Source organism: Poeciliopsis prolifica, unplaced genomic scaffold (genome assembly GCF_027474105.1).
Source record: "Poeciliopsis prolifica strain line A6 unplaced genomic scaffold, Auburn_PproV2 SCAFFOLD028, whole genome shotgun sequence".
In the NCBI taxonomy this organism is placed as follows: Eukaryota; Metazoa; Chordata; class Actinopteri; order Cyprinodontiformes; family Poeciliidae; genus Poeciliopsis; species Poeciliopsis prolifica.
The window spans coordinates 5783718-5805382 of NW_026562403.1; the positions used below are offsets into that span (position 1 = coordinate 5783718).

At 39.4% G+C, this 21665-nt stretch overlaps 2 protein-coding genes across 6 annotated transcripts in view; both read right to left on the minus strand.

Moving 5' to 3' along the window:
- Positions 1 to 12850, minus strand: part of smtnb (smoothelin b) — a 49263-nt gene extending 36413 nt beyond the window's left edge. For 3 of the 5 annotated variants that reach the window (XM_055049329.1, XM_055049331.1, XM_055049333.1), the window contains exon 1: positions 12474 to 12849. In XM_055049329.1, coding sequence (XP_054905304.1) covers positions 12474 to 12524 — 51 coding nt within the window. In that variant the 5' untranslated portion in view covers positions 12525 to 12849. Of the gene's footprint in view, positions 1 to 12473 lie in introns of all 5 variants that reach the window. The other 2 variants (XM_055049332.1, XM_055049330.1) reach the window with 2 other exon arrangements.
- Positions 12851 to 14271: 1421 nt separating this feature from the next.
- Positions 14272 to 21425, minus strand: trafd1 (TRAF-type zinc finger domain containing 1). Its single transcript, XM_055049271.1, has 12 exons — positions 21314 to 21425; positions 20822 to 20871; positions 20611 to 20746; positions 20218 to 20271; positions 19511 to 19949; positions 19117 to 19389; positions 18981 to 19045; positions 17926 to 18189; positions 17338 to 17464; positions 16287 to 16422; positions 16126 to 16171; positions 14272 to 15107 (listed from the first exon to the last, which is right to left on the minus strand). Exons 2-12 carry the CDS (start codon positions 20854 to 20856, stop codon positions 15078 to 15080), a joined length of 1605 nt encoding a protein of 534 aa, XP_054905246.1. The 5' UTR covers positions 20857 to 20871; positions 21314 to 21425; the 3' UTR covers positions 14272 to 15077.
- Positions 21426 to 21665: the final 240 nt, after the last annotated feature.

Sequence of the window (21665 nt, forward strand, 5' to 3'; positions counted from 1 at the left end):
ACAGAACAAAAAGGCGCGGGGAGCGTCTGTTTCACATGCCCACACAGGCAGACACTCACACACTAAGCAAACACTGACGGAGCCGTCTGTTACCACGCTGTCCAGATCGCTGCTGAGTAAATGTCAAGATGAGATTAAATGGTTTGCACAATGGCTGCCAAGTTTTAGAGCAGACCAATTCATTTTTCATCACTAGGATATAAAAACTCCCTCAGCTTCAGGCTTCTCCACCAAACCTCATGATAACAGGCAGCAATTCTGGTCTGCCTGGATCAGGACTGGACGTAAATCTGAGAGTAACAGAGTGTATAGCTTGGACGCCAACTTTAATTATGCTGTTGGCTTTTCTTTTAGTGTGACAGCATCCTTTTGCTGCACGACTGTGGACTGTATACTGATCTGGAACATCCTGATGCGTGAACAGCACTGTGAAACAATTGAGACACGTGTCTTAAATATTGCAGCAATGATGCCAAAACATATTTATATTCATAGAGGTAAGAAAAAACTTCTCATCCCGACTCCGATACACATGCACTATTCACACTTCCTTCAGAGAGTGGGAGGACTTGAGGTTTCACAAAAATCTCCTTTGTTTCCCCTCAGTTAAATTTGTGTGCCACACGTGTCAAACGTAAGGTCCGGGGGCCAGATCCAGCCCGCCATGAGTTTTTATAAGGCCCTCTAGACTCTTCAAGATAACAACGGTGTGCTTAAATTTTATTTTAACAATCAAATCGAAGCAGTTGTTTCTGTATTCTGCCAAATTATATCAATGTTCAACATTTAATTTCAAGACTCATCAAATGCAGAGAGCCATTTATTAATATTTTAGTAGTTTGTTCATTCTGACATGGCCCAAAATGAAACCAAGTTTGACACCCATGGTGTACCACTTACACACACACACACACACACTACACATGTCAACATGAGAAACGGTAGCCTTCACAAAGTATTTTCATCATAAATCCAAAAGACAAGCCGCCTCCAATTTCCCTGCAGTTACTCCTAAATCACAGCCTGTTCACTGGTGCTGGGAAAGTTGACAGATCAGAAATGTGGCCTTGAGACAAAGCTGGTCACGGTAAGCAATAAAGCAATTAATCACACGGTAAATTACAACAAGCTCGATAATTCTGCATGACTGTTTTTCTCTCACTGTCTTTGTCATCCAGTCCAGAGACTCAATGACAAATATTATTCAGTCTGGTTGTTTGGTTTCAATTAGCCTCTTTATTCAAGAACAGTTCGTTTCATTTGTTGTTTCAGTTGCTTTGTTTACTTATTTTGGATATTTAAACCAGTACTAGTGTTAGAAATTAAACTTCATTATTCTCCAATAGGGTGTATTTGCAAATGCCATCATTATTACTTTGAAATGGTCTCATAACAACAATGTTATTGTTTATCATAATGACTTTTAGTGCAATTTGTCATCCAGTTGACAGATCAACTCAAGACTTGAGCCTAAAATTGTCTTCATCTTAGTTTATTGTTTTAATGTTAGAAAAAGGTCACTAAATACAAATTTCAATTTGGAAACCAAAAAGATTCTTTAGCCAGTTTTAGTTATTGAATATTTGAGTATTTGTCTTTGTCTGTTTTGTATTTTTTAATTAAAGAAGCGGACAGTTAACTTTATTGATTACTGTCTCTCAACCCTTTATCTTAATAATCTCATTCTTGTCATTTTATTTTCAAATCATATATGAAATTTTATTTTAATTAAATTCAGAATCACAAATTATGTTCAGAGATTATCTTACGCGACCTTTACTGTTTTAAAGTCTCACGGGAAAGGAAAACAATCTTCTCTTTAGACTGAATTTGATAGATTATGAAAGTGATTTATTACAGTCAACATAATTTGACGCAGATTAATCCTCACTACAGTCACAACAGAGAAAATGGACCAGAGCTCCTGAACTGGGAGCACAAACCATCTGTTAATGTTTTCAAAGCTAAGCACCACAAATGAGTTGCAGTCGAGATGTGATAAAGAGGTAGAAAACGATTACCGGTCACGTCAGCACTTCAACTTGACCTGCTCTGATCTCAAACGTCAGCCTATGACCTTTCCCTCAAAGGTTTAAATGAACCAATCAGAGGGACTGGGGAGATGTTTTTCTTTTCGGATTGGTCGAAACACGTAAATGCTGAGTTCAAACTGGTGCAGAGTCAGAAAGAAAAGAGGAAAATAAAAGTCAACCAATAACGCTGCTCAGGAAACTAATATGGAGCAACCCAGGCAAACAGAACACACCTTGAATCTGGACGCCGGCCAACTTAAACAGAAGAACCGTTAAAGAGGGAGCGAGACGGAAACATGTGCTGCTGCAGACACAGAGTCCGTTTGACAAAAATCACCAGATGACCATGACCTCAGGGAAAGCTGAAAAGGAAAGAAAGGGAACATTACAAACACCACCTTTAACCAGCGGCTGTCCCAAACGCCAACTGGAAACTTAGAAACCGCCATCGTATTTCGAAATAGCATCATGACCCAGATAGAAAACTTTCCAGAAACCCCCTGCTGCTTGCAAAATAAGAGTCAAACATCTAATTTAGTAAATTCCTAAAGACTAATAGTTCGCATTCAATTTGATGTAGAGGTTTCAGATTGAAAGGGGAAGGATGGAAGAAAGAAGTGCGCAACACAATTATCTGATTTTTTTCCTCCAAAGATTTATGAAAAACTTGTTGGATCAAACAAGTAAAAGGAACTGAATACGTTTTGAAGTTTCTCTCCCTGTTGTTTTGTGGTGCTCATTCGAAGCATCACAGACCTTTCAGACAGCACACCTGCTCGTAGATGAGTGAGTCAAACAGAAATCAAACATCAATATGTCTTTTCAAAAGGGAGAAACAGTCGCCGAGCTGTCAGCAACTTTAACAATGTCCGGAAGACAGTCGTCATACCGTCTGGCGCGCGCGCCACTCATCTTCTCACACCTGAAGTCACACCTGTTAAACGCAGCCGGGATTTTCACCTGACATATCGTGTGCAAAGAAACAGAACAGATCAGGTGGCGACTAAAGACCGAAACAAAAACGAATTTGTCAGCTTCTCTGACTCAGACACAGAGCCTTGTAAATACACTCATACCTCGTAAATGTCAGGGAGAAAGTTTTGACATAAAACCATGAGAAGCTTTAATCGACTCACTGAGCTCTATTCATTTAAAGTCTGCGACCGGCGATGCAGGGGACATGTGGGAGGTGCAGCTCTGGTCAGATGAGACCAATATTAAAGTTTTGCCTCAGATGCAAATTTCTATATGGAAAATGAGCATTACAGATCATCCTGAACTCACCAACCCAAATCAGAAAATGCTCAGAGTTAATAAATCATGAGTGGAGATTGATTTGAAGAATATTGCCCTTTGTAGCCGTGTGTTATGAGGCTACAAGGGACTTGAAAACAGGGTGGAAAATGAACAGGCAGCCAGATGCACAATGGAAGGATTTAGATCAGAGCATATCCAGGCATTAGGAGGGTTCAAATCTTATTGAGAGGCTGAGGCAAATACTGATACTCACAGAAGTTATTGATCCAATCTGACTGACAAAATTAAAGATTTTAGTTTCTACATCTGGAAAGCTTGAAAAGACAAATCCCAAAAGGAGGCAGCTGCAGGGAAAGGTGCTTCTACAAACCAAATATAGATGATTACTAATGTGCTCAACAATGTTCAGATTTGTATTTGTAAAACATTTAAGAAGCACCTTTTATTCTTTTCCTTCTGCTTAACAATCAGACACTGATTTTTGTTGATCCCTCATAAACTACCGTGACCAAAAGTGTTAAGTGGTATGAATACGTTCATAAAGCACTTCACACACACAATTATTAATGAGGTGTAACACTGACGCACGAGGGAGACACAAACAATATTTCGCAAGTAGGCTCTTGCATGCTTTAAGTCACTTCCTGCTGAAGCGCAGTCTAGTGGGAAGTAAAACCTCAAGACCTCCAAAGGCATTCATGTGACGCAACTCAAATCAATCAATCAGAGCCAATTAGAGAGCAGTCGGGGTTAGCAGTAATCCCAGCCAGCTGGAGGCATGTTCCCAGTGACGGCGGCAGCCTGGTGTAGCTTTACATGCGACTCTGAGCTGAAAAGGTTGGTTTATTTCATCAGAAGCAGCATGGAGGGGGAACGTGTAGAAGAGTCTTCAGGTGGTCAAAACACGGCAAAGTAAATCCGTGCAAACAGCAGCAAACAGAGCGCTGAGCCGCATCGCCGCAAAAGCAGATGGCAAAGCGTGAACAAGTTCAGATGCGTTTTAATTACAGGGCTCTGGCTAACTCTTGTCATTAGAGCATCTATTCATAGGTACAGAGAGAGCAGATTCAGCCTCTCGACGCCTGATTAATCGAAAGAAAACACTCATACAACAAACTGTCAGACCTGGATGACTACTTTTGAATGTGATAAAACAACACAGAGCACTGGATTATTATTGTGAAGTGGACATAAAGTGATACATGGTTTTGCAGTTGCAAGGTGTGTGTCTGGTTACATCTGGTGTAAAACCAGAACAGTATTCAGAACAAAACAAAATGCAGTCATCTCCCTCCTACTGTGCAGTCTGCAGGTCAGAGGTCGGGTCAAACGTCACAGCTTGATGTGTGGAGGACTTCACCTTCCCACACACGCCCGCCTGGCCTTCTCTGGGAGCACCATGACCTCCTCAGGCCAAACTCTGACCCTTTGACTCCTAGAGGGCCTTTTGTTTTTACTTGAACATTTCTGCTTTCAAGTAATGCAAACATTATCCTGTGTTTCTTTTGTTTTTTTTAAATGTGTAACAGCAGGAGTTGCACAAGATTTTTGAGGATGAACTAATCATCTCCACAGTTTAAGGCTAAAGCAGATCGGATCAGTGGTCTCATGACTGTCCATATAAGGAGACTCGGGACACTCCTCAGAGCAGAGCTGAAATAGATTAGCAGCTGCCACCGGAGACGCTGCACTACTACACACACAAAGATAACCTATCAGCCCTAAATCAAATCACTGCTTGTTAATTAGGAAAAAAGTCCAGGTTGTATCAGGTGCACGTGTTCACATCATTCCTCAGCAGCTCAGAAAAACAATGCATCTGGCTGACGCACACCTGTTGAAAAATGGAAACATAATCTGGGTCTGTGAGAGCCCTGCAAGGCACGGAGCACCTGGCTCCTCAGGAGGGAGTTTCTGTCAGCCGTCAGATAAAAAATTAACAACAATATCTAATCACAGCCAAGGCTGAAATGCGCTCCGCCATGACGGACACTGAGAATCCTTTGTCTGACCTGGAGAGACTGTGAAAGCGAAAAAAGATTATCATCTACAAATTTGGGCTACACACACGGTTTAATCACCTCTGACAAAGTAGGACGGAGCCACAGAGCAGACCTGGGAAAACCGGGTCCCCCTTTACAGTTGAGCTGGCGCGCATAAAAGAGCAGCTACATGGAGGAATGCATTCGGGTCAAAGGACAGGGGGGCTAATCATCATCGGTGTCCTGTAGGGCTGTAATGATGTGCTGAAGACAGATCTGAGCTCAGACTGCAGATCTGAGCTACACATTTAAAAAAACAAAAGACACGCAGGATAATGCTGACAGGTTAATCAGCCGACTCGGCGTACACCGACCAAAAACAGGTTTCTGATGTTGGGAGCATTTTTACTCTAAAGGAACAGTTTGTCCTCTTTTAGCTTTCTGCAGAGAAGCAGCTGGACTCACGACAGGTTTTCAATCAAGGAAGCTGCCTCTGGGTTGATTTTATAAATACCCAGAGATTCACTGATAGTAGAAAAGCAATAAATAAGCGCAGCGAGCTTCAGTGTCTGGCAAAGTTCTCTCACTTTGTCACATTGCAGCGACAAATTTTAATGCGTTTTAGTTGGATTTTGTCTCGGGGCAATATGATGAGATGCTTATTTGTGATGCAGAAGGAAAATAAAAAATACATGGTTAGAATGTTCACTCTTCCTCTTTGCAAAAAACATCAAAATCAGTCGGATTGAATGAAGATAAGATAAAATTTCACCCCTTCCCACTCTTTCTTCCTTCTCTTTGGGTTCTGATCCCTGATTGATGCTCTTCTTTCCCCAGCCCCTGGGTTTGGGTGGGCAGCCATGTTTCGGCGGTTTTACAGCTGTGCCTTAATCTTTCCATGTCCTCATGATGGATTGCTCAGCTCTCAATGGGAAGTTTAAAGCCCAAGCTGTTGCTTTGTAACCTAACCTTAAAATTAATCCACAGCTTTATTGTTGTTATTTCTGGGTCTTCATGAAGCCGTTTTCTGACTTTATTTTATGACAAAATGTTGAATTTATTCTGGGATTAAATTACACACTGATGGACTCCATGTTATATTTCAGCCACTTCTGCAGGATGAAGACTTTGGTTTAGAGGTGTCTGAGCAAAGGAGACGAGCACAATTTGGGGGCAGGAGGATGAAACCATGCATCATTTTCCACCTATCAATAACCCAATATTGCTGCTGCAAGTTGAACTTTTTCCAAAGCGACAAGTTTGATCCTGAAAACCTCCACTGTGGCTTTGTCTGCATGTCTCCGAATAACTGTAAATCATCACAGCAAGACAGCGATCTGCAGCTTTATCTCCTCTGGTTTTATGAGCAGAAAAATCTGTTAGAGTATGACAGATTTCAGCAGGAGGGAGCCATGACAAATAAAACCGCTCTGAAAGACATGAAAGCTGCGATTCTGCTCCTGTCAGCAGAAGCAGCAGGTGCTGGAGAAGGACGTCTCCCCTCTACCCTTCTCAGCGGTCGATCTGAAGCTCTGAGTGAAAACCTCCATGGCCAGACAGAGAGACGCGTCCAACAGGAAGTAAAAGAACAGAGTGTGGGAAACATGCAAACGGTTTGTTCTCCGCTTGGATCTGCAACGCCATGCGCTCCAACGTTAACAATCGGAGCCGCAGGCCCGACTGCTGGAGCCAAACACAATCCAACAGATCTGCTGCGCGAATCTCGAGAACGCCACGAGATTAACGGCAGCGAGCTGGAAAGCTAAACATCAACATCCGCCTGGTGATGTTAGGAGGACCTCAGGAAACGACTCCTTCCTGAGGGACACACAGAAAAAGCTCCAAGCACCAACTTTTTTTTTGTGACAGCATCCTGTCTGTTCTGTTCCTCTTTTTGTTTTTTTAGTTTAACAGAGAATATTTTCTAACATGATTTATTTATGGTTTTAATTTCACCTAGAACATTTCTGAATACAATCAAAAGCTCGAGTTGATTAGTTTCCTTCACAAAATAAGAAAAAAAAAATAAGTTTTTTTCCAAATAAATAATAAAACTGATTTATTTACTTTATGGCATTTCAAAGCAAATTAGGGTTAATTGCTTCCACCCCAGAGAGAAAACTCTATCTTAGAGATTTTCCAGGTCTTAATTGTCCTTTTCTGACAGCAGAGCAAAAACGCTCCTCCTATTTAATTATCCCTTCATCTGAATTCAAAACAGGTTTTTAAAGTTAGAAGCCAAAAATAAAAAGTTTAAACTCAGGGGAAAGTGTCTATCTAAACGATGCCTGGTGGAGTTCAGGGAAGAGACACTTTCAATCCTTTATCCAGACCTTTTCCACTGGGCAGAATGACGAAGACAGGCAGATCAGTGTCTGCCGGATCATTTAACCGCTCAGACGTGAAGAGCAGAGCAGCTGAGGGTCAGCCAGTCTGACTGCTTTTACAAAGACCGTTTGACCCTCAGCAGGCAGCGCCAGAATATTCAGCTTTCATTTGTTCAGACTTCACAAGCAGTCGCTTCCATCCGCTTTTCAAGCTGGTTGCATCTGTTATATTTCCCCAAATATGACACAGGTCGGTTACTACTCTAAAAAAATAAACACACACTCTGCTCAGTCTTCCACATAAACACACATTGTCCATCCAAAAATCACTTTCAGCTGATTAACAGCCTCTCGTAGAAATTTCAAAGAAACAGAAATCCTCCAAGAAGAGCCAAAAATTAAGATTCTGCTTGTTTTTTTTTTATTATTATTATTTAATATTTAATTTTTCAAGATTTTCTCAACTCAACTTATTATTTTTTCCAAAGGAAACAAACAAGCAAAAAATCTAATGCGTTCACTTTTACATAAAACTTTACAACAGTGCAAAGAGGCTGGAGTGAAACGCAGCGTTTAGCTTTCAGGTTCATTTTCTGGTCAAAGCCGATTTGCCGCCGATTCATCCAAGGGCCAAGAATCTCCAGATGCAAAAACATCGATTAATAATAATGCTGCGGTTTCACAGAGATGTGACATTTACACAAAATAAAATAAAAATAAAAAAAAGGCAAAAATAAAATCTAGATTTAATCAAACTGAAAAGCAATATTTTTTTTTTTTTGCTATTGCCGCTAAAAATAATAAAAAAGAAACACTAATTAATGCAGCTTGAAGTGTTTATTGACCAGAATATTATAACACAACAAGGAGATATTAGCAGGTCAATGAGTTGAACTCTGTTAAGGTAGCAGACCTTCAGTCTGAAGCCTAACAGGAGCTTAGGCATCTTGCAGGTTTAAAAAGGTGATCTACATCATAACTCTCTTCAGCAACCAGAAATATTTTAAAAACAGCCACGACTGTCTATACTGTAAACTCTGGGAAAGTGTGGGTGTCGTTCCTGCAGCCAGATGATCAGCAGAACACAGCAACAGGTAGAGGAGGGGAACCATAAAACACAAGAAAATGTTAAAACACTCTCCTGCACTCCTGAACATTAAATCATATGGGGAAAAAAATGATGGGACATGAAAGCTTAACATTTAAAATTTTGGCATTTCTTGCACAGTTATAAAAAAACAAAAGCAAAAAAAAAAAAACATTACTAATGTTTTCAATGATCAGCCTTATTTTACAGTAAAAACATTATTTCACTTCCTTTCAGAGGCAAAATATGAGCAGATAATTATGGCAGAATCCAGAAACGAAAGCTCTCCGTTTGTCCAAAACACGGATGCAGCTTCTTATCTCTGTGGTCTTTTGTTTGGAAATTCACTGACAAGAAGCTGAAGTGTGCAGGCTGCAGCACTGTAGATAACCCCTGGTGCGTCAGCTCAGGGAAGATGACTTTGCCAGAGGCTTCAGCAAAATTAATCATGAGGGGAAACAGAAAAGTCCAACTGCAATAAAAACCAGAAAGAAAAATATTTTCTCTTCTTCTACAGGAAAAAAGCCCAGCGAGAAAACAATCAAGGCAATCATATTCATAAACAGCAACCATAGATTGGAATCATTAATCATCAAGGCTATGTGGAAGAAAGTTTGCATCAATGGAAATCTGCTGCATGAAACAACATGCGCCTGACGTTCCATGGAAAATTCACGTCTAATTTACTTTAAGAAGGAAGAAGGAGTATTTATATTAAAAAAAAGGTTCCAGGTGACGGTTAAGCAATCATCTTTCCAACTTATTCCTTAAAGACGATTAGTCCCGTCTCAACAGGGAGTAAAGGTGAATCTGCAGAGAAAGCAAGGATCCTACAAAAATAAGAAAGTTCTTCCTTGCTGACTGTAACCATTGAGATTCTGTCAAAGCACAAAAGAGTTTAGAAAATCAGAAATTAAAGTCCCAGGGGTCTCATTTGTCAGCCAGACTGGACCACAGAGTGAATCTGGCCTATTTTAAACATGTGTGAATGCCTCTGGCCCACCAGGGAGAAAGGACAGTCGAGGCCTGGAAGGACAAGTCATAAATCATCATACGTGGGACCCGTCCATCATGTGAAATCAGCCAAACACGGAAACCTATCAGCATTTATGTCAATCCACCTGAATACCGAGTGCTCAAGCTAATGATTATGTCACATTTGGACCTTTTTCTGCATCCACCTGTGCAGCTCTGTGGCATAATTAGAGGGAAGATCACAGAGCGGCTGACAAGGTGCCAACGTCTGCGCTAAGTAGGGCTGTGCACCTGAACCAGAGCCAGCAGACACCTGTGGACGCAACAGGTCCTGCAGGTTTAACACACTGACACGCAGCAAACCTTTGCCTCGCAGCAAAAATCAGGGCAGTGGCAGCTGATAACCATCACTCTGCAAAAAACACGCCATCAAAATACCTCCAGCAAAGAGGCGTCAGTTTAAGTCGTTAGATTCAAGAGAGCTTTATCCTCCGGCTGATCTCGGCAGCGGCTTCGGTTCATCATAAGATGAACCTTGACAAATACCTTCTCAGCTCGAGAACCGATTACTTTCATGAATGCATAAATAATCTCTCCTGCCAAGCGAAATGAGGAAGGGGAGAAAAAAACAAAAAAGAAGCTCCTTCTGGTTGCGTTAGCGAAAGATTAGATGAGGCAATATAGAAAGACAGGTCAGGCTTTGAAGAGAGGTGTAGCAATGGGATTAGCAGCGCTAAGATAAACCGCCATATGACCTTCTGACTGTTAAGTTCGTTAAGAGCAACGCAGTCCTGGAGTTCATGTTGTTATCCAACTGCAGTTTAAGAGCAGAGGCTTTACAACCAGCTCAGACCAGCCTGAGTCCAAAAATGTCCATTATCTTTTACTAGGGTACTAAAAACACAAGACAATAGATTCTGAACAATAAAACTATATAATAGGGTGCTAGATTTCCTAAAAAGCTCCAAATATGAACTATATTTCATCCCAGCCGCTTGTGAACTTTCTGTTGCGAGTTTGTTTTGTTCACTGCGGATGGAAAAGTCTGACACACATTAGTGAAATTGTGGGATCTGAGTGACCTTAAAGCTGAGGGAAAGATGCTGCAGCAGAGGGGAGAGAGGGATGGGACATTTCCAATCCAGCTCCACAGTGGGAAGCTGAAAAGACAATTGAAGAAGCTGCGTGATGTGCATTTCCAGGACAATGGCAGTGTTTACTGCAAGGTCCTGCAGGATGCATTGTGCAAAAGCTAGACAAGTTCATTATATTTCCTCTGTGAGCTGAGGTCAAATGTGGGGACAACATTAACAAAAGAAAATTCTAAAGGTTGCCAAAAAAAAAAATCATTTTAGTTTTTAAAGCAATACTTTTTTTAGTACACCTCCTCATACCACCCACAGATTTCTGAAGAAAAAATCTAATCAGATACACTGTGGCCATTTCACCAAGATCTGTTCAATTGGTTGTCAACACAAATGCCAATAGCTGACAATATAGGTCAAATAAAACAGACTTGTGGTAAAATGTGAGACACAGACTCCAGATTACAGTCGGCTCATCCCAGACTTTAGCAGATCAGTGGATGCACTTTAAATAGCCTGATTCAAGTCAGTTTTATTGTGCTTCTGGACCAGCTTTCCAAACATTTATTAACAGATCCTCATATTGGTGAAGTGTAGATCCCTCAGAAGAAAGGAAGAAAAATCTATGCTGTCAAGTTAAATCGTTAAACTGGTAAAGCTCAAATATAATAATTAGGACATAAATAGGAGACATTAAACAAATTGCTTCTGACTCTTTTCTCTTTTTACAGTGTAAACCAATTATAAATAGCAATAGTTTTTATCTCCCCCCAACAACCACTGTGTTTGTGTGTAATTCAAACAATGTCTGAACAGGATGACTCACTCTCCTTGTACATGTGTCAAGTGCCATGATGCACCAAACACACTACACCTTCCTCCGCCCTGGGAAGTAATCAGGACATGACCAAGCAATGGTACTTACGACTTCCAGACATTCAATGCATGCGATACATTCTTCTTATCATAGCTGGACACGTCACATGATCTCCAGTAGTTTTACAATAGTGAACACTTTCATCAGGTTCTTTTATGTTGACATAATGGGCTGTTTGCCTTTTTTTTTTTCTTGTCATGGGTTAAATCTCTGTCTACTTTTATTATTGGCCATCTAGTGAATATTTACCTGGATGCATTTAGATCTGAATTGAACTGTTGAAATGTTTTTATTTAGACTGATCCAGTTTCAAGGCGGTCCGTTTTAAGATGACACTCCTGCCGTTTGACACAACATAAATAAAGATGAGCCGATTATGAAGAAGTGCAACAATATTTCTTTGTAAATTTGAGATATTTTCCTTCCTCGCGTTAGCAGTGCACATTTTGTCCTCATTTCAGATCAACTAAATGTTGTAAATTCTTTCACTTAAAAATTACAACAGTTTGAAGTGCTTTGGTGGCTCTGTTTGTCACAAACAAATGTTTTTTTGCCCCTCGGTTTAGAAGAAGAAAACTTGTAAATGTACCTTTTCTTTGTTGATTTGCTGTGTATACAGAGCAAGTGCATAGTGCGCGTGGCCTACCTGCCTCTCAGGTGTGTTAATTAAAGGAGAAGCTCCCTGATAATCTCAGTCAAAAGTATTATTGTGCTGCGCACACGCCTTAAATCACAGAGTAATTCAGAAAGCACCCGGTGGAAATCTAAACACTTAATGTTTCTTGTGCTATACCTTTTTTTTTTTTTTTTTTTAAACAGACTTTCAGAGCATCTGCGGACATTTACTCACCAAAGCTCGGAGAGAAGACTCGTCCAGCGCTGAATACGTCTCAAGGGACATCTCGGTGAGTCCAGGTGAGACTGGAAGGTAACAAATGGATGGATGGAGTCTCGCTGTGACCACCTGCACGAGTCGCGTTTTATTTCTTGACGCTCCTTTTGCCTACTTCTTCGGTGAAGGCTGCTGTCGGCTCGGCTAACGATGGAGAACTCTGGAGCCGCTCGCTGAAATCATATTTAAAGCAGGAGTTTCTTGCTCCCAATGAAAGCAGAAGCAGCCTGACTCTCGCGCGACAGGACAGCAGCAGCTTTTTGAACTGAGAATTCCCACTGACAAGTCTTAACCCCGCCCCCCGCCCCGGACTCCGGCTCCTCCCGGCGTTCATTCAAAGCATGCGATAAACCATGCGGGAAAAGGTGAAACGGCGTTTGTGTATGAGGGGCGATGAGTGCCACGCTGAGCTTCTTCAGCTCAAGATTCTGGAAGCGAAGTTCCAAGAACTCTGTTCTGTTTAATCCGTGTAAATCCAGATTAACTGGACCTGGAGATTAAAAGCGGCGCTAAGACAAATGTATACAAATGTAAACATTATGAGCCTTTATTGGTATTGGGTGGTTATTTACATTGAGGCCAATAAATGAAGGCCTCCAAATGAAGGCCTCCAACCTTCATAAATGAAGGTTGGAGGCAGTGTGCCACCAAACCCGTTCCTATGTGAAACAAGTACTATGAAATAAACGTGTTTCTGGTCAGCTAATATATAAGTAAAGAGGTGCAAAACTATTATTGCAATTTAACTTATGCTTATTTTGTTGATTTTTACACTTTTGACTTTTCCAGTTTGTTTGTTTTTTACTAAAAACAAACAAAAACCCAATCCAACACACTGTGATGAGCAATTTTACTAGCAACAATTCAGATATATTCCTATACAGTCACACATTTCACCAAAACTTTAAATCATAAAACTTGTATGGTTTTCACTTTACAATTATGTTATATAATCTCATTTGTAAAATCTCAAAATAAAGACTATTTCACAAAGTAGAAACTAATGAACTATCATCGACCGGATACACAGTGTAGGCTGTGCAAACATGATAGCATGCAGTGGCAAGTAGCCAGCTATGGCTCTCTCCCCAGGGTGGCATTTCTGACAGGGGGGAGAAAGAGGGGGCATTTGGGAGTTGCCAAACATGTTTTTATTTTTCTCTTGCTAAATGGATGTACAATGCAAATGCAGCTGGATAATTACACTAGAATCTTCTAACACTCAATACTAAAATAAAGAACTTTCACATTTTTTAGGACCAAAGTTTCTATTTGGTCATATTACACATACTCTTTCTACTAACATAAAAAAGAAAATTATTTGACAGCCATTTTCAAGTAATTTCTTTCAAATAGATTCATGAATATTACTTATTTTGTAAACAATAAAAATGTCAATATATGCAAGTGATCTAATGTGTGTATACATGTTCACTTTGTGCTGAAAGACTTCAAGGATTTCAGTCGTTTTCTGTATGTAAGCATTGTGTTATTCTCAAAGACGTCAATTTAAACAAATATATGACTTTGAGAGAATAAAACCTGAAATTTATGTGCTTCAAATTTACCTTAATTGTTGTAGCTAAAATATTCTAACCTGCAGAAACACCTTCACATAAACAGTATTAAAAAGAAAAATCAGAATCAAAAATGTATTGTGTTGCCCATCGCACACGAAACTTCGTATCTGACAACAAGAGTATGAAATGTGTGAAATCAAATCACCAAGATGTTGAGAAAGTGACAAACAACAATCATTATCCCTATTGAAATATTTAATCACAGCACAAGACAAAGAGTATTACATCATTTTTAACAGGAATATTCAGCTGTGTGCATTAAATCCGCATTGAAAGGTGTTCTCATGGATTGCAGCAGCTCTACTAACTAAACTTTTCTGGCTTTCTAATACATATTTCTATTGTGTTAAAGTCACAAAAACATATTATGCTTTTAAAGCTATCTCGGTATAATAAAACACGACTTGTAGGTTAGAATTTAAAAAAAAAATATCACTGCTTAGTTACAGAAAATTACAAAAAATGAGTGTTAAACAGTATAAAGTGAGAGTAATACTTAGATATGTATATTTCTTGGTCAGAGAAACATATTCTAACAAATGTAATCTGTTCTCAACACTGTCTTTTTAAAAAGTCCATCCAATTTTTTTTTTCTAGAGCGATGAAGACAGAAACCAAAAGGAGATGACGCACAAGGATAAAAACAAAGATGTCTCCGGCAGCAGAAACAAGGTGCAGATTAACTTCAACTGGGTTTGTTTTAAATGAACCAGGCAATGAAAACACTAAGACAATGTTAATAAAATACATTTCTTAATTTATCAGGCTTGACCACAAAACACAAATTTAAGCAGAAAATGCGAGAATAAAATCGACTCAGACGTTTGTAAAAATGAATTGAGTATAAACTGTAAGATACTTAGGTTTTCAAAGGCACTTGGGTTGTTATACCTTTATTGTTTAAATGTGTGCAAAAACAGGTGAAGCAGAGGAGGGGGTGCAGTCCTTTTCCTTTCTCCAGAGGCTCCAGCTCACATTCTTCCTACTGCTCCTCATTCTGCTTCTTGGGTGGCTAGAAAGAGACAGCAGTACAGCTAAAAACACTTTTACAGACCAAAACAAACAACAACAAAAAACACACACACACACACTGATTCCTGCAGATTTATTTATTGCTTCTATTTGTTTTTAAAGCCTTACAGCCTTTAAAATGCTTCTAGTTTGATCACTTAAAACTTCTTAGAAATATCACAGTTGTGAAAATCATGAACAGTCGTGGCGTGAGAATTAAAGAACCGTCATCGTGTCGTTGTCAAACGGAGGTCAAATATTCTGCACAATAAGAACGTCTAAATACGCAAGACTTTATATTTTTCAGAGCATTATTGTACCTTCAATAGTCAACATGTTAACTATGTTTGGAGTAGTGCAAACAACTGTTGCTTCTCTGTTTTATGAAAAAAGGCATTAGAGGATTTTGAAATTATATTTTAGAAAAAATACTGTGATATCATCAAACGGTCATACAGTGAATATCTCATACTGGATGAGAAATGTCTGGCATGTGCTGTGATGAATACTGCACTAAACCAGAATAATGTGACGCCCAGCAGATGTTGATACATGCCTCATCATGTGACTCATTGATGACTCGAGACATTTGCGTTGCAGCCTTAAGGATGTGGAGGAAAAGAAGCTTCCTGACTCGAATCATTGCCACAGAAATAAAATGAGGAGAAAATCTGCAGCAGAGAGTTTTGAGGGAAAGAAAACAGGTTGGGAGAAGCTGCCCTTCCTGGAGCAGTTTACATAAGACTGTCTTTCTCACTATTGTGAGGTGAAATCTGGAAGAGTTGAGCTCAGACTGAACTCTCAGTGAAGAAGTTTAAGGAGCTAATTTACTCTGAGGAGGTTTGTAATAAAATGCCTCCAAATATAGAGCTCCATAATTGTCACATTTTCTCACCTTTATGAAATGCTGTTGGGTTTTAAAGCATAAATAACTATAAACATAAACTATGAACTAACAGTAGGTCTAAATAAAGACAGAATAAACACCACAGAGTTTGAGAAAAAAAAGTAAAACATACCTTAGTTCTGTTCTCCATCCCTTCTTTGTTTTCTGGCATATAAAATCTGATACATGTACCAAAAAGAAGTACAAATTATTATGCATTTAACTCAAAGTGTTTACATTTTGCTTAAATATTTCTAAATTAATATTTCACTTATATTGTATTATTGTTTTTACCCCTGTATTGAAGCAGAACCAGGCATGTCAGAGCCACAGTGAAAGAAATGAGCGTCCTCTGCTTCTCTGACCTCACGGCTGGACGTCCTCCTTTCCCATCCTCCAGACGTTTGTCCAGGTTTTGTGTCCCAAAAGTCTTCATCCAAAAGGTCAGATGTATACAGGAGCAAAGGTCATGAGTGTGTAAAAACAAAAGGCAGCATCCAGAAATGCATCTACAGTACCATCTATATTCATTCTCACATTTGGTAGAAGTGTGTTTAAAACTGTGAAATAATAATTATATATATATAGAGAGAGTCGCAAGCCAACATTTCTGCAGGACTCTGAAATAAAAAAGACTGAGATAGTGCTTTTTTAATAACGTTTTACCTTTTTAGCAATAAACTAAAAAATGTAGTTTATAAATAAATAAAAGGCAAATATCAAACAAAAGTGTTATCACCTAAATCTTTAGGGTTTATTGTTTTCTATTTTCTTGATCTAGAAAAATGTTTTAGTCTATTCTGTGTAACGACAACAGAACACATGTCAATCTTTCTGTGGAAATACTAATTTGTATTTTAACAAAACTGATTAACATGTTTGCTGTTGAGTAAAAATAACCGGAGGTTTGGGAATGTTTTTGAATGTTTTCAATGTAATTAAAATAAAAGTAAAATCTTGGTTAAAAACAAACTAATACTTTGTATTGCGCCTAACATTTTCTAGTTCAAGATTTATTTTTACTCTATTTAAAAACCTAAATCTAAACAAACAAACAAAAAAAAGTAAAAATTCCAACCGCCTGTGCTGGTGGGAAAAATTTATGCAATTCTTGAATTGTGGTTGCAGCCCAGGCAAAATCACAGTGAGGGCCACATATTGAACAGCTCCCCTGTACATTAGAAGAGCTGTAAACAAACCAAGAATTTACAAATTGTACGCCACAACACTGAAGTATCTGTGAGAGCACCAATATTTTTTGAATAGATTCAAAATGGTAGAATACTGCAGAAGTAGATTACTGTCTTAATATTTATTAGTAACTGGAAGAAATATCCAATGTTACCTTGGTTCTTTATTCTTTGAAAATCTGCAGACGTCTGTCCGAAAATATCTCCAGCAGGACCCAGAGGCTTCTGGATTGCTGTGTTATTCAGTTGGTGGCCAGCCTCGGTCCGCATGTCACATTTGTCCTTGGTTTCAGGAGGAAAACAACACAAAATTCAGATTGTGCTAGTGAAGTTTCTTCAAGATAAAACAAGTCCTGAAGGTGTTTGATTCTTACGTTTAGCTGAAAATAATGATGCACTTTTCTAAAAATAAACCTGAAATAAATGAAAGTTTGCTGCATATTTTGCTCAATGTTATAGATTAGATAAAACTGAGAAGCAAATCGGATCAGCTCACAAAATCTTTATTAGTTCCCTTTATGGATCATTTTATAACAACCACACAGTCCATAAAAAGTCTGGGATAAGACACTCAGACAAAAACACTGTATACATACCATAATAAAAAAAATAGAAGAATAGAACCAGCAGTGGCTAAAAACCAAGTTTTATGCGGTATGCTGTTCAAAACACACATTTGATTAAAACTGAAGAAGTAGCAATTTTTATTTTATTTTTTTAAAAGGACAAAAGTGGAAAAATACCTGATGGTGAAAGAGAACAGCTTCCTCCAAAGCCACGCCACAGAATTCGCATGGAATAACCACGTCGCCCTCCAGTGGACTGGCAGGAGGACTGTAAGAGGCTGGGGAGACTGAGCGAGGGAAGGTGGGAATGTTGGAAGCAAGCGTGTTTGGAAAGCTCTGCATCAGCCCTGATGAAGCCTTCCTGCCCATCCTGTCATCTTTAGGAGGTGAAGACGGTTTCTTGCTAAAAGATGCAAACGCAGAGGCGGGACTGCAACCGGTCTGACACAAAGAAAAAAGCAAAGATTAAAATCTTTGTTAAACGTGTTTTAGACGTCACATTCCTTAAAGATGCAGAAAAAATCCACAGCCACGTAAAGGGCTGGGCTAACTGGAACTGAACTGAAACAAAGAAAAGTACAGAGGTGTGTTCAAGATCTAAATAGAATATATTTAGCATCAATTTACTAATTAACAGGAATTAATTAATTAACTGAAAAACTCTCAAAACTCTTCCAGCTCTACAATGTTACGTATCAGGACATTAAGAGAGTGAACAGGTCTAAGATTATTTAACTCTAATCTCAAGCATACACACAACAGGTTCCATGCTGTAATATATGGAAGAATTAAGTACATCTCCAGGTCATTTAGTAGTAGTAAAAGTTGTTTTCCGTACGACTTTTAGGAGTCTTTGGGGGAAAAAAAAAAAAAAAATCATTCCAGCCCATGTAAAATATTGCTTTGTTAATTTCATGTCTGTTTGGACCGAGCTGTTCCTGTCAGACAGATGGTCTCACATTTGACTCTAGAATACTTTGGCTTGCCCAGGTTATAAAGCAAGTCCAAATCATCAACTGCTTGACAGCTGGAGTTTCCTCTGACATGATCTTTCTGAAATGTTTCCCATGTGGGAATAATCACATGGACTTCAATTTACCTGCAAATGGCCTCATAACTCATGTTTTTATAGATAGTCACACTGATGATCACCTGACCATGAGCCTTAAGCATCCCTGCTGCTTTGCTACTTCCCCACTTCGACCACAATGGATTCAAAAACATTCCCAAACCTCATGCAGAATAAGGTCCTCTTCTGGAAACAACTCCTCGCAAAACTCACAAGGCAGCATGGTATCTGTGAAAACAAATTTAAATCGTAAACCGAGTGCACACTCAGATGAACGAATGCAATCCTCCTAATTTTACCTGTTGGGCTGGAGGCCTGAACTGCACTCGTCCCTTCAGGCGAGTTTGTGTTTTTATTGTGGGCCAAAGGAAATGAGTTCACTGATGAGTTTGTCTTCTTGTCCTCGTGGTCCCAGATATTCCTCCACACGCTGTCTTCTGCTCCTCCAGCTGCTGACTCTCCATCACTCTGGAGGCTGAGGGCCAACATATAGTCGTAGTCGAGGCCTGACGACTCCTCATCAGGAGGGCGCACGCTGCTGCTGCCATGAAGAAAATCACCTTGTCCAAGAACTTGAGACACAAACAATCACACAATTATTACAGAAAATATCAAACTCGGTCCTCAATTAGATGACAACACATCACCTTTCTTGGGGTTCTGTATCTATAAGATAATTAAGAATCAACTCACAGAGGTTAGATGTGGTACTGTGAGACATGGAACTCTTCCAGCTTCTCGCATCCCGATCCCCACTTGAACCGCTGTAAACTGAAGACTCAAACGGCCGAAGAAAGCGAGGACGTTCGGCTGCGCTGACGTTATTGTTCTTAGGGGCTCCCTCCTGCGCTCTTAGGGGGTTTCTGATCGAGTGCGCCTCAAACCAGTCATCAGAAGACCGATTCTCTGTCTGACCGCAGCCCATCCTGTTGTTGTTCCTCTCTTGGGGTGGAGTTAGGCTCCCGCATAGGACTGGATGCACACCTTTTTCACGCAGCATTATATTGCACTTGCAGTTGGGGCAAGGCTCGGTGCGTGCACCACAATAATCCTCGTGCTCCTTGGACTGGCTGAACACAAGCTCCAGCTCACAGTACGGGCATGGAACCATCCGCTGAGAACACTCAGAGCTCTGCAAGACACAACCGTAAGGAACATTTAGTGGCCTTCATCCAGATTGTTAAATATTATAAGTCAAGAAATTTAAAATCAACATACTTCTTTGTACCAGTTGTGCTGATTATCTAACTCTACATCAAATTAAATAAATTCACCCCTAAATAGATGTCAGAATTTCCTCTGACACTAATTTGAAAAGTATGTTTTAAAAAGAAAAGATTCTGTTGGTAACATGTAATGTATTGCAATGTAATGTAATGTAGAGAAAAGTAAGGCAATACCTGATGAACTTCACTTTGATTCTTCTCAATCTTTAGTCCACACTTGCATGTAATCTGGAGAAACCGAAATAAAAATAACAAAATATTTTTGGGGCTGTAATTTGCTTTCTTGCTGATTGAGGCGACAAGTCAACAGGTTGAAGTAGAAGTGGAGTAAGTCTGACTTGAAAGATCAGAACAAAGTTCAATCAAAATGGAAAGAGTGTCCATACTTAAAAATCAATTTTTTAAATTTTATTTTCCAAGATTAGTGGTTTTCTGAAGGTGCTTAAGATTTTAACCTGTAATATTCCACTTCAGTAAAAATACTCAACAGGCTGAAATGTAAACCGTGACTTTTTCTTTTCACAATATGGTTTATAAACATAAGTAATCTTAAGCTGGGTATGATACCTGTGTGTGCTCTTGAATCTTGTGCTCCTGAAGCTCTGAGTGGGGCACTGGCTCCTGGCACACGTCACAGAGTCCAATGTTTCTTCTACAGTGGATCTCATGAGTGGTAAAATTGGCCTCTGGAATGTCGTGCTTGCTGAAAGCCAAAAATATTTAAGTTCAGACAAATCGATCGAAAACATTAGTTATGACATAACTAGTTTATACGCACCAATTACCACAGAACTGTGTGTTTTCATCTGCCATGATTCCACTCGTGACCTAAAAGGAACATAACAGAAATTACACCAATCTGTCTGCGATAAGGTGGCTGAAGTTCACTCAGTCAACTGCAGTGAGGAATTTTCTTAGTCGATTAAGTCAACAAGTGAAACTAAACTTAGTTTAGCGCCATGAATCATCAGAAAAAAGGAGCTAACTTTATATCTTGAAATGAAACCAATCGGTATATTCGCTTTATTCGCCGTTTTTACGTAGCTTACCAATATTAAGTACAAAATGGCTCATATCACCGTCAATATTCTTACTCAACATTAGTAAACAAGCGACTTTACAGAGTTGTGTTCTAAATATCAGTTGATCTTAGCAAACTACTTAGCTTAACACCAAGGACCATTATCTTCCCTTTATAACGCATTTATAGTGTCACCAAGCCAACTTAAGCACATATTTATTTTTTGTTAAAGCTTTAATTCGTGTTTACCTTTGGTTCTTCGACGGTATTTAACCAAACAGCCAGGTGACAAACTACTTCACGATGTTAGCTTAGAGAAACAGTTTGTTAATTCTCCGTCCCGATAGGTGGGAAATTCCTGCCCTGAGTAAAGTCTTTCAGGTGTGCTTACTTTGCGGCCATAAAAATAACTATTCATAACAATGGTGAACAGTTAAGTACATCTTACCAAGACAAAAGGTCCCATTTAGCTTTACTAATCAAAAGCACACTTGGGTTTGGTTACCAAAACTAATTAAGATTTAAACATTTTTCCTGAAAGCCTAAACGCAGGGCATAATGCGAAACAGTCTCAGCTCTTTTCTGATTGGTTCAGTAAAAA